At 39.0% G+C, this 12,469-nt stretch overlaps 1 protein-coding gene across 1 annotated transcript; it reads left to right on the forward strand.

Annotated features, from left to right (window-relative positions):
* Window positions 1–1,071: 1,071 nt before the first annotated feature.
* On the forward strand, window positions 1,072–12,440 carry LOC115021286 (matrilin-2-like). The gene is given in 12 exon segments (XM_029451608.1): window positions 1,072–1,204; window positions 4,113–4,257; window positions 4,394–4,782; window positions 4,784–4,967; window positions 5,077–5,199; window positions 6,577–6,699; window positions 8,092–8,214; window positions 8,960–9,082; window positions 9,373–9,783; window positions 9,884–10,036; window positions 10,398–10,491; window positions 12,243–12,440. Coding segments are annotated over 10 exon segments (1,770 nt in total). The 5' UTR covers window positions 1,072–1,204; window positions 4,113–4,130; the 3' UTR covers window positions 10,412–10,491; window positions 12,243–12,440.
* Window positions 12,441–12,469: the final 29 nt, after the last annotated feature.

Here is a 12,469-nt window from a genome sequence, read left to right on the forward strand (position 1 = left end):
TTGACACTGTACGCTCAGCCTAAAGTACAGATGTGCTCCTGGAAACTATTGGTAATAGGTGGCTGTGTATAAAGGTGCTCATTGTGAGGCAGACAGGCAGGGACACCAGAATGAACTCTACTGACCAGGTGTTTCCATAAACTGCTGCTCGATTGGTGATGTCAGTCGCAATGGCCTGTCAGACAGCAGGACAATATGAATGAACAGTGTTTTCTCTCAGACACTGCAGCTTTATAACAGCTTATTCTGATTGTTTGAATAAACTACTCATTGCTTACAACATGTAGAAATAAGTGGACAAAATCTAAGTGTAGACTCTTATCTTTTAAAACTAAGTTAAGCTTGTACACCAAATGAAATCAGAAATAGCTTTCCTCCGTTTTTGTGCAAAGTCGAATGTCAAACAAAGAAAACAAAGCCTACACCCAATGGATAGTTCACAAACTAATATTCCAGGTCATTCCATGATTTAGACACACACCCTTTAGGATATGTAAAGTTTACATATTTAATGCATGTAACGCACGCATGTGAACTACAGCTGATGCTTGACACATTCAAATGTAAATACATTCATATAGAAAAAGAAACATGCAGATGCTGCTGAAATTAAGATGTTTTAATAAATATTCACACTAAAGAATCTTATTCAGCTGGTTTGGGTGGAGATCAGCCATGAGAATAAATGTTACGAATATAAAACACAAGTAGCTTTCTCTCTGGACCCCTGATGTTAAAGGATCTGTTAAATCTCTGAATTCACTGCCTTCAATGTCCTTAACCTGAAAGCATAAGGGACAGACTGCTTAATGAGGTCATTTAACTCTTTAATGTCGAAACAAACTGACCATGAGCAAGGTGTCGGCTCACGTCCATTACATCGATGTCTTGTTATGAAATGTTTAAGGATTTGAAGGTGTACATTTACGAGCTTCAGTCCTGGATATCTGTTAGTACTGTTTTACCAACAGACTGAGCAGAATAAGAGGCGTCTCCGTGGTGGGAGTCAGAGGGGGAGTAAACGCAGAAACAGAGAGTGGATAGAGTAAGAGGCAGAGCAATGCAAGGTCCCGGACAGATAGAACCGGACAGAGTACTGGGATATATGCAGGTTCCCTGTCTGGAGCTATATGGACTGATTGTGTTGGGAATTATTGACAAACTGTGATTGCAAGAGTTGAGAAGTTCAAGTTTTGATAACAGGGTAAGTAGTTTTTGATTTATTTTCCTGATAGCATGAGTCTGTTTAATGAGCACTGAAAGATACACTTGCATATTAGCAATATCATTTTGTATTTGTTTTTATAACAACTAGTGATCTTAAATGTTTTTAAAAACATGGTAACAAAGTGGAATCCCAGCTGCGACCTGTGTTCTGTATCAACACGTTTGTAGTTTCCATCACCTGCATCATGAAAAGCCATCAGAGGCAGGGAATGTGCAAAACAGAGATCAGGTCCCATAAAACACGATACGAGGTACACGCTGTTTCTGTTTCATAGTAAACACATGGCCTCGGCTCTAAGTCGTGAGGAATGTGAGAGGGATTATGGAATCACCATTTCAGTCACAATCACTGTTTTCATTCATATTTACAGTGGTAGAAAGTAACAAGTACATTTACTCAATTACTGTACTAAAGTACAATTTTCAGGTACTTCTTCGCTAAAATGATTCAGAAGCAAATATTGTACTCTTTACTCCCATATTTATTTAATGACTGTAGTTACTTTGAAGATTATTAATATGAAATATAAATCAAGAAATAAATGATGGTGTATTGTTAAGGGTTAAGCTGCCCAGTAGTAAGCCTATATGAAGTTATTAAAGTTAGGCCCACCTTCACCAGCTGCAACATTACAATGATGTTCACATTAATACATCAATATTCATAATTCAATAATACATTATATATAATATTTTAAATGTATTACTTTTACTTGTAACAGATAATTTCTGAATACTTCTTCCACCACTGTTTAGTTTAAATGAAAATGTAAAGGATCATTATTTGTTTCCATGCTTTCTTTGCCACTGATGTGTCATAAATCATAACCAGACTATTTTGGAAGATTTTCTTAAATGTAAATATTAAATGATTAATTTGTGGACACACATTTAAGCGTGGTACAGAATGGAGGTCTATGGATATTAAATAGATAGTGTATTTGTTATACTGATGGATAATTGATGAAGAAAACACTGTCCGCCCTGTGGCAGAGAGACATCAGACAGATGTGAGGTCAGAGGTCAACGGTTCTGTGGGATGCAACATGGATAGGTGACCCCTGCAGGTCTCAGGTCAGCTGCTACCGTATACTGTTCATCTGCCTGTGCTGCCAACAGACTGAGCACTGAGTCAGTGTTATCAGCCTGAACACAGACGTTCAGAAGTCCATTCAGAAATCATAAAATTCTGCCTTAGAATTAAGATTTGTCCCTAAAGGACCAACGTCATTCTGTGTTGGATATATTTGCTGTTTTCTACACTGATCACAGACAGGTTTCAGGCAGCAGGAGCCTGCAGTCTGAATTTGACAGGTAATGATGGCTCTCCTGGGGACTGGATTGGTAAAAAGTCTGTGGTACTTTTCAGCCTCTCTTAAATCACTTTAAACCACCAATGCAGCATAGAGAGTTCTGTCTACTTCATATGATGGCAGATGGGAAAACTTGAGACTCATGTGAAGCCCACACTCGTTTAGAAACAAGCCCATAATGGAATGCTGCAACAAAGTTGATAAGTAAATGTGATTGATTTACGTTCAGACGATGCCATTTGAAATGGACTCTTTCCTGTGGCTCTGTAAAACCTATGCAATGTTGTGTGCATTACATCTATACACACTAAAAAGTGAAGTCTGAAACTAAGGAGGTTAAATATGTAAAGTTCTCCCTATTTATATCCCTCCTCATCATTAACTTAAATCTAACACTTCACTAGTCAGCTTTCTGACACAGAGTCACAATACAGTTTCCTGTGTTTTCAGTCCTGTGTGGTTGATTGATTAACAGATTTCGGTTACATTTGGTTTATAGATAGATGATAGGAATAGAAGGAAGGATTTGATTGTTGGTGTGAATAGTGTCACCAGTTGGCCATTTGTGAAGCTATTTACATTTTTATTCATCAACCTTGAACCTTATTTTTCCTGGAATTCTTATCCCTGGAAACGTATGTTCTCAATCAGCTTCTTACTTTGAACATTTTCTGCCAAGGTTTTGGTTTTCACACGAGAGATTTCTCTATCTTCTGTTTATTTTGTCTGTCACCAGTTTGAAGTGGGTGAGGCTCAATTTGAAAAACAAGATGTAACATATTTCCTTGAGCCAACCAGGATTCAGCAACCTTTTAATCAAAATGTGATTTTTGACGGGTAGTTTCCTCATGTGGTCAATACTCTGATGAATGATATCTGAGGATTTATTTCAGAACCTCAATTTGGTGATTTTGCTTATTTAGTAATAAATGTTAAAGGTTATGAAAAAAACCTAAGATTTGAAACCACGTTTCCAGGGGCTATAAAATATTTAGAATTTTTGCAAAACAGTTTTCTTTACCATTTCTCTCACAAATTGTTTTATCAGAAATTCCCCAAATTTGGTAGATAAAATATTTGGATTCACTCAAAGAAAGTTATTAATTTGCTTACTTATCATAGACTTCCCATTTAATTATGGAGTTTAGAGGACAGGTGAACACATTTAGACAATCCTGCAACATGTGATGACAATTCACAATTAGGTGCTGATCCAGCATCATAATACATTTAAATGATTGTTTATTAGTCTGACATAAAATTCAACTAAATGTATTCTTGTAGAAGACCTAATATTCCCAGACAGAGTTGAAAATGATGAAAATAATCAGCCAGTTATCAGAATTGACTTTCGTTGTGTATATTCTGAGGCAGATTTGGATCCAGATCCAGATAAAACAAAAGAGGATAAAAATAACATGTTTTCTTGTTTTTGCCATTTCTTAACTTTTTAACTCTCTCTTCCTCTGTGCCTGTCTTTACATGCATGCTTGTTCTCTGTTTGCACTGCATTGTGGGAGTGTTTCCATCATTTCTTGTTCTTGTGTTTTCCCCTCTCTCTGAACGCTGCAGTTGTCACATCTTGTCAGAATGAAGTCCCTGGCCTTTGGCCTCTTCTGCCTGTTGTGCTGTAACGCAGTTCGACTGGACAGACGGCGTCCCAGACCAATCGCAGCCAGAGGTCAAAATGTGACTACTGTCCAAACCAAACCAGCGGGTATGTGATCAGCTGGTGAACTGCATTTATGTCTATTTCTACCTAAGATGCAAAGTCAAACTATTTTCTAGAATCTAGTTCACATGTTGCATCAAACCTTTGTGAGTTAGCAGTATTTGTTTGTCTTTCATCACAGAGAACCCCTGCAAAGCAACCCCACTGGATTTCGTCTTTGTCATCGACAGCTCTAGAAGCATCCGCCCCAACGACTATGAGAGGGTCAAGACCTTCATCATCAACCTGCTTCAGTTCCTCCAGGTCGGCTCCGATGCCACTCGGGTAGGTCTGCTACAGTATGGCAGCGTGGTCCAGCCCGAGTTCTCCCTCAAAACCTACACCACCAAGACTGAGGTGGAGCAGGCGGTAAGGAACATGGAGCACCTCGCCACAGGAACAATGACCGGTCTGGCCATCCAGTACACCATGGACACAGCCTTCACTGAGGAAGAGGGAGCTCGACCAGCGAACCTGCTCATCCCACGGATTGCTATGGTTGTGACTGATGGCCGGCCTCAGGACACGGTGGAAGGAGATCGCGGCTCAGGCCAGGCAGGCCGGCATCCAGATCTTTGCTATCGGAGTGGGCAGGGTGGATATGAGCACTCTGAAGGCCATAGGGAGTGAGCCACACTCTGAGCATGTGCACCTGGTGGCCAACTTTAGCCAGATAGAAACCCTCATCTCTGTGTTCCAGTCCAAACTGTGTGGAGGTGATGAATCCCACCTATTTCTTATTCAATGTCCCTCCTCAACATTTATCCATGCATGTGTGTTCTCACCCTTTTGTCTGAGTGTCTGTGTTGTTTGTGCATGTGTTAGTTTCAGAGATGTGTGAGGTGGTGGACCATCAGTGCCAGCACATCTGTGTGAGCAGCCCTGCCTCATACAGGTGCAAGTGCAGGAAGGGCTTCACCCTCAACCCCGATGGCAAGACATGCAAAGGTGAAGGAACTCCTTTATTCTCTTCTCTGATCTGTTTACACCCAGAAAGATGTGTTCTCTTTTTCAGCTGAAGTCTTTTTTACATATGCACAGTTTTCATCCCACGAGGCGTCAGCTTCACTTTCTCTTGAGCTCTTGCTCACTCGTTGTGGGGTGTACTTTGGTAGGAAGAAAGTAGTTCCTACATTAAACTGCCTGTAAGGTCTGTTTTGTTTATCTTGAGTAACCAGGTCATGATTTCTGGAAAATGACACAGCTGTTGTTTAAAGTTTTTAAAATAAATGTTTTGGTGCTTCGAGCACCACAAGCCGAGTCCTTCCAGTTCTATTAGAGAGAAGGACGATATCTCCAACACTCAGCAACACACACCAAACACATTCATAAATAGCTCTACTATTACACTACTAAGAGGAAAAATATGTTTTTTAGATAATTATTTTTTAAATCACCATAAATACTATTTAACAGCATTACCCTAATCTTTAGATTTTTTAAAGGACCATCTTGAGGAAGGCATGATAATAAGCCATATTATGCCAATGCATTTGGAGAATAAAACACGGTGTTCAGTAATCTTGATCCAAATGAGAGCCAGCAGCGCTGTTCCTCCCCCCCACTGTTGGAAAACATCCCTTTTGCTCCTCTGGTGGATGTTAACCGAAAGTAAAGTGGGGGAGTTTTCCTGAAGGAAGTGTGCTTTCATAGTATCACCGAATCAAAACAGGAACGCTTGTTTAATATTTCCTGTCTTGGAAACTCTTTTGAGAGTGGATTTCAATTTCTCTTTTTGAGTTCTTGTATACTAGGGATATACAGTATGTGTATCTGAACGGACTTATGCATGCAGAAAACATTTATGATAACTTTTAATATATCCTAGTCCTAGTCCTAGTACAGCTACACAGGTATTGCTGTAAGTAGTATAGTGGTATGAGGAGAAACATTATTGCATTAACTGAATATTCCTCCTCCTCAGAAATAGACCACTGCGACCTGATGACTGCATTTTACACTAATATCTAATACTAAAAGGATTTCAGGCTATACTACAGGCAAAAACATGGTTTTATCATAAACTGGTCAAATGTAAGATATTGGGATATTTTGCTTCCATAATATGTCTTCTTTCATAGACATTTTACTTTGTCTATTTATCATTAGATAATGCCTTATTTCATATTCAAACATAACATTTCAGAACACTTACAAAATACAAAATAATTTTTTTGATCAGCTAATCAACTGGGGAAGTTTAATGGTGATATCTGTCAGTTAAAATCTTTTACTGTATTCACCTGTAGTGTCTTGCAAAATGTCTTTAAAGGCCCTTTTCTCAAACGCTTCAATCTCTGTTCTGTGTTGTTGTTTGTCACCCAGAGATTGATCACTGTGCTGATGGCACCCACGGGTGTGAACAGGAGTTTATGAACACAGAAGGCTCCTGTGTGTGTAAATGCAGACAAGGCTACAAACTCAGGCCTGATGGGAAAACATGCAAGAGTAAGTGTCCATTGTGTTTTTCTACATCCTTGCTCATATTTAAAAAATATTTCTAGGCTTTCTTTTTTCTTTTAGAGCAGGTAAACATGTGTCAGGCTGTATACATCTATGTTGTAGATGTCTGTTTTGTATATAAGTTTTCTACAGGATTGTCGATTCAATTCATACATTGTTAAAATGTGTATAAGAAGAGCCATCATTCATTTGTTGATGACTCTTAGAAAGACTTACTTAAGATGTTGGGACAGGACAGGGGGATGTGTGTTTTATGTTTAGGTCGTGGCCTGAAGGTTATTTAGCCGTCTGGAGTTAGATGTGCTCTGTTTGCGCTCACTGATACAATGGAACAATAGGAAGAATGCAGGAAAGCTCAAGGATCATCTGGAACGGACAGTAAATGTGCTCAGTACATTTTATATAATCTGTGAATGAGATTTTGAAAAGTTTCAGAACTCAACAGATAGCAGTGTTTTCTAAGAAATTGCTCGTTAATCCTGCCTTTCCTGGTAAACTGACTATTTCCTGCAAAGCTTAACCACTGTGCTGATGGCACCCATGGGTGTGAACAGGAGTTTATGAATACAGAAGATGCCTGTGTGTGTAAATGCAGAAGAGGCTTCACACTCAGGCCTGATGGGAAAACATGCAAGAGTAAGTGTTCATAAGTACAACATTGTACACACGTTGTGTAATGCTGTTTACATTAATTATTATTTCAGATGTCCTCCAACCTGTTTTTCATTAGTGCTATATGACTGTCTGAACACTTAGTGCAACAGTCCGATATGTAGCACAAGAAGAAACTTGATAATTAGCCCAAATGTGATAGAAGTACTGTGATCACCACTTGTGATTAATGCTTTCCATGAGTCCGACTGGACTACGGAAGCCCTGAGAGGCAAGTGAGGAAAGAAATTCTGGTCTTAATTGTTTTCTCTCCTGTTTAAGAATTAAGTCAAATGTCAGCCACAAGAGGCTGAAGAGCACCACCTCATGTTTTAAATAGGACTAAAAGCATTCATGTTTTATTTCAGGAGTTTTAATTCCACTCTAAACACGAGCTCCATATAGTGTTAGCAGGTTATGTAACATTACTGTCATGTCTTTCTTTTGGCTAGAAATATTAAATAACAATCCTGCCAAAACTATTTTCCCCATGTTTTCACAAATGGAAAGAAAATAATAGTAATATTAGAAAGAATTTCCTGGTTAAAACTCTGTTCACCTCCTTTAAGTCATTAACACAGGAGACAACAATTTTGATCAGATTTAGAAAATGGATAATATTTATTTCTTACTTCCGTAATGGACAGCAGTTGCGGGTATTATTTTATTTTCTCAGTAATTACTTCTCAATCCTGTCTGTATTGATAAACATAGTGTTTCCTGCAGAGATGGACTTTTGTGCTGATGGGAAACACGGCTGTGAGCAGGAGTTTATCAATTCAGAGGATTCATGTGTGTGTAAATGCAGAAATGGATTCACACTCCGACCTGATGGAAAAACATGTCAAAGTGAGTCCAGGCTCCTTCATTGTCATACATATGAGTGAACTGCAGCCAAAGGATTTGATGGGGGTATTAAAACAGTGATTTTAATGTGATGCTACACAATATTATTGCCTCATGACATACAGTAAATAATGTAAGTTTTGTTGCAGTGAGTCTGCTGTGAGTAATTCAGTGTGGAGGCTTCAGATTCAGTTTTACATGATAATTCTAAATCATAATAAACTGTAGATAAGTGAAGAAAACCCCAATGTAGTCGTAGTCACACATTTGAACACATTTCTGAATATAATCTTTCATCAGCATGTTTTTAAATGTTGACTGTTGGTCCTCTATTCCAGTATTCACTTGTTACATCATTTTTGGATACATTTTGAGCGAGTTATGAGGTCAGCGTTAATCCTGTCTCTCACTAAAAATTAATTTTTTCCCTACCCCCAGATTATGGGGATATTCTGTGTTTCTGTGTATAAAGCACTCATGTCCTCAGATAGCTATTAATCTGTTATTCATGTTTGCTCTGCTCATTCCCAAACTTCACTTCCTGTTGTTCACAATGTTGACTGAGGATTTCCAGTAACAATAATATGCAATGAAGAATCCAACTTTGCATGATCTCAAATTGCAATTTTAATGAATCCAACAACTCAGTGCCTTTTACAATATATCATATGCATACCAAATATTTTAAACACTCAAATGTGCCACAACATCATACACAATCCTTGTGTCTGTATAATTGAACTGACAGGTGTGGATCTGTGTCAGACAGTGGAGCACGGCTGTGAACACCAGTGTGTCAGCATCACTGACTCCTACATCTGCAGATGTTTTCAAGGATTTGTGTTGGCTGAAGATGGGAAGAGCTGCACAAGTATGATTTCAACTTTCTACCTTCTCTTAAGTAAAAATACACAAGACATGTGCTTGATCTCCTCGATGAACCTGGAAATCATTCATGCAGTCATCATATTCCCTCTAGATTACTGTACCTCACTCTTCTCATGCTTAAGCAAACACAACCTTTCCAGACTTCAGTTCATTCAAAAAGCCGCTACAATGGAATGATTTGCTGGAGGAGATCAGGCTCTTTTAAAAATCTACTTATCTTAAATGCACTTTTACTTAAATTATGATTTCCTTGCTGCTTGTTGTATCTGACAGAGCCAGAGTGTGGCGATGGAGTCATGGATCTGGTTTTCGTCATTGATGGCTCTAAGAGTCTGGGACCGGCCAACTTTGAACTGGTCAAGCAGTTTGTAAACGCCATCGTGGACTCGTTGGACATTTCCAGGACGGGCACACATGTTGGCCTTCTTCAGTACTCCACCAAGGTGCGCACAGAGTTCACCCTGGGCCAGTACAGCACAGCGCAGGACATCAGACGGGCTGTGTCCCGGATGCAGTACATGGGCAGAGGCTCCATGACTGGCTCAGCCTTACGCCACATGTCTGAGTCGAGCTTTTCAGCTAAAGAAGGAGCCAGGCCCAACATGCCACGTGTCAGCATTGTGTTCACTGATGGAAGATCACAGGATGATGTGTCTGAATGGGCTGATAAAGCAAAGAACTCTGGTACACGTATTATCTTGCCTTGCCATTCAGATGCACTACAGTTTTTAATCAAACTTCTTCCTAATACTGTCGCTATCCTTTGCTTTGTTGTCGTTTTCAGGGGTCACGGTATATGCCTTGGGTATTGGCAAAGCCATTGAACAGGAGCTGAGAGAAATAGCTTCGGAGCCTGATGAGAAGCATCTTTATTACGCTGAAGATTTTGAGAAAATGGGAGAAATTACAAAGAAGCTCAAGTCCAGGATATGTAAAGGTACTTTGCACTACCTCAACTAGAAAAAGAATCTTCAACCCACCAAACAGGGTCTCTAAAATGATACCAACAGCACTGTTTCTTCCATCAAAATGGTGCATCACTGCCACCTGCTGCTGCTATGATGATCACTGATTTGAGCAACTCTATACATTTGTTTTAGGAAGCAGCTCTGTACTTTTATCCATCTTACATAACTCAAAAGTAATTTTTGCTGTGCAGTCATGTGTGCTCAACACATTCTCTACAGGTAGAGACAGGAAGGGAAACCTGCGGGAAAGATTAGAAGAGATAGGGTTAGGAAAAGAAAGAAAAACTGATACAAGGACAGGACGATCTTCTCATGTACTCTTCCCCACAGACAAATCCATCTGATGAAAACATGTGCCAGTGCCAGAACGTGATAACGTTTCAGAAGCAGCTCACCGAGAAGCTGAAGAACCTGGTGCAGAATAATATCCTTTTTTAAATAACTGTTGACTTCACAGTTACACTGATTCAACATGTTTCTTTGGTGATCTTAGGTAGATGTGTCTCTGCCAAAGAATCCTCCAGAGCTAATGAACAGACAGCTACATGCAAACACTAAAAAAGGGTAAATACCATGATGTGTCTTTTGTTTTATGATTTTAGAAATACATGTGTATGAAAGTCTTGATTCTGACACATGTTGCGATGGACCAAGCAAGTCGGACACAAAAGACAATTTAAGTCAATTCAAATTTCATATAGTCCAATACCACAAAGCAAACCTCAAAGCTCTGTGTTTATAATAAAAACAGCAATGAGCCACATTGGCAAAACAACGTATAGAAGTGAGATAAACTACATACAAAGCATTACAAACGTAAAATTAGACACACAATACATACAATAAAAACAGTAGTAGCATTAGCAAAACATACAAGAATGTACAAAAGTGTAAGTTGGATAGTTTAGTACTTGAAGAGACTAGAAGTGAGCTTAAAGGTTGATGTGAAAATATGTGTTTACTTTTGAATGAGTCTGAAGTAGCCTCTCAAATTTGAATAGGAATAAAATTCCAAAGCAGGGGAGCTTGGTGAGAGAAGGCCCTGCCTAATAGTCAGGACACTGGCATTTTGAGATCGTAGCGCCCTCGCAGGTATGTGAGAAGTGACTATAGGTGAGTAGGATGGTGCAAGTCTCTGTAATATTTTACAAGTTAAAAGTAGGATCATCTAGCATGTACAGTGAGCCCATGTAATGAAAAAAGAACAGGGGTAATATGATAACATTGTCTAGTTTCCGTTAATTTCCTAGCAGCAGTATTTTGTACAAGTTGTAGTTTGCTGATAGTTGATTTAGGTAAACCTGAGAAAAGTTGCAGTAGTCAAGCCTGGATGAGACTAATGCACGGACATGTTTCAGCATGTTGTAAGTGGAAATATGCAGTCTTATTAATATTGTTGATATGTTCTTCAAATGAGAGATTAGGATCAGATAGGACACCACATAATGTTTTTCTAATCTGCTTCAGAACCAGAATCAGCATTTCAGTTTGTTCGGCATCTAAAAGAAGAAAGTTAGATGACGTTCATTGTTTGATCTCTGATATGCATTCTTCTAGTTTCACCAGCTGATGACATGCGTCAGGCTTAATGGAGATGTAAAGTATCCAAGGGTTTCATACCCGCATTCTAAAGTCCATGACCAACATGTCTTCAAACAGAAACACATTTAACAGGGCAACATATTGCAGCTCGTTCTAGCTCCTCTCATAAATGGTGCATTAGCAATAAACATAGTGAGATGACTGATTGATGCAGAGACAAAAGAGGAAATATTTATATCTGTCTGGCCAGACAATGAACACAAAAGAGGGGACAAGGGAACATACTATATATATATATATACATTATAAGTGAAGGGGATAATACTAACATGAACTGTATGACTGTTTGTACGACTCTCCCTTCTGTCAGAGGAATGCCACATCAGTGGGTAACAAATAAACCCTAGAGGTCAATATGATATATAAAACAAAGTATCATGGTTTAACTCATGAAAGACTACTGTGATGAGCCTTTCTTGACAAAATATAGATTGACTGAAATGATGTGGGGAGGCACAACTCCGACATGTGACTGGGCCTTCCACATGGGGTCAGAAAATGAAATAAATGAAACTTCCGAACTTGGTAGGTTGTGTTTTCACTTATATCTGCATCTTTCCTTAACATTTGTACTTGAAGCGATGTCAAAGAAGCTGGAGACACTCGAGGATCAAATTGTGCACAAGTGAAAGGCACTCCCCCCCACCCAACCAGCAGTGTAGCATTCACAAAAACACAATGTTTTTGTTGTTGTTGTCTATATATCTTTATTATGTAATGCCAAATCAGATGAATAACTTTGTACAGTAAACTGACAAATAAACATTTTACACATTTCTTTGTATGATTTTATCAGGCTC

Source organism: Cottoperca gobio, chromosome 16, assembly GCF_900634415.1.
Source record: "Cottoperca gobio chromosome 16, fCotGob3.1, whole genome shotgun sequence".
NCBI lineage: Eukaryota > Metazoa > Chordata > Actinopteri > Perciformes > Bovichtidae > Cottoperca > Cottoperca gobio.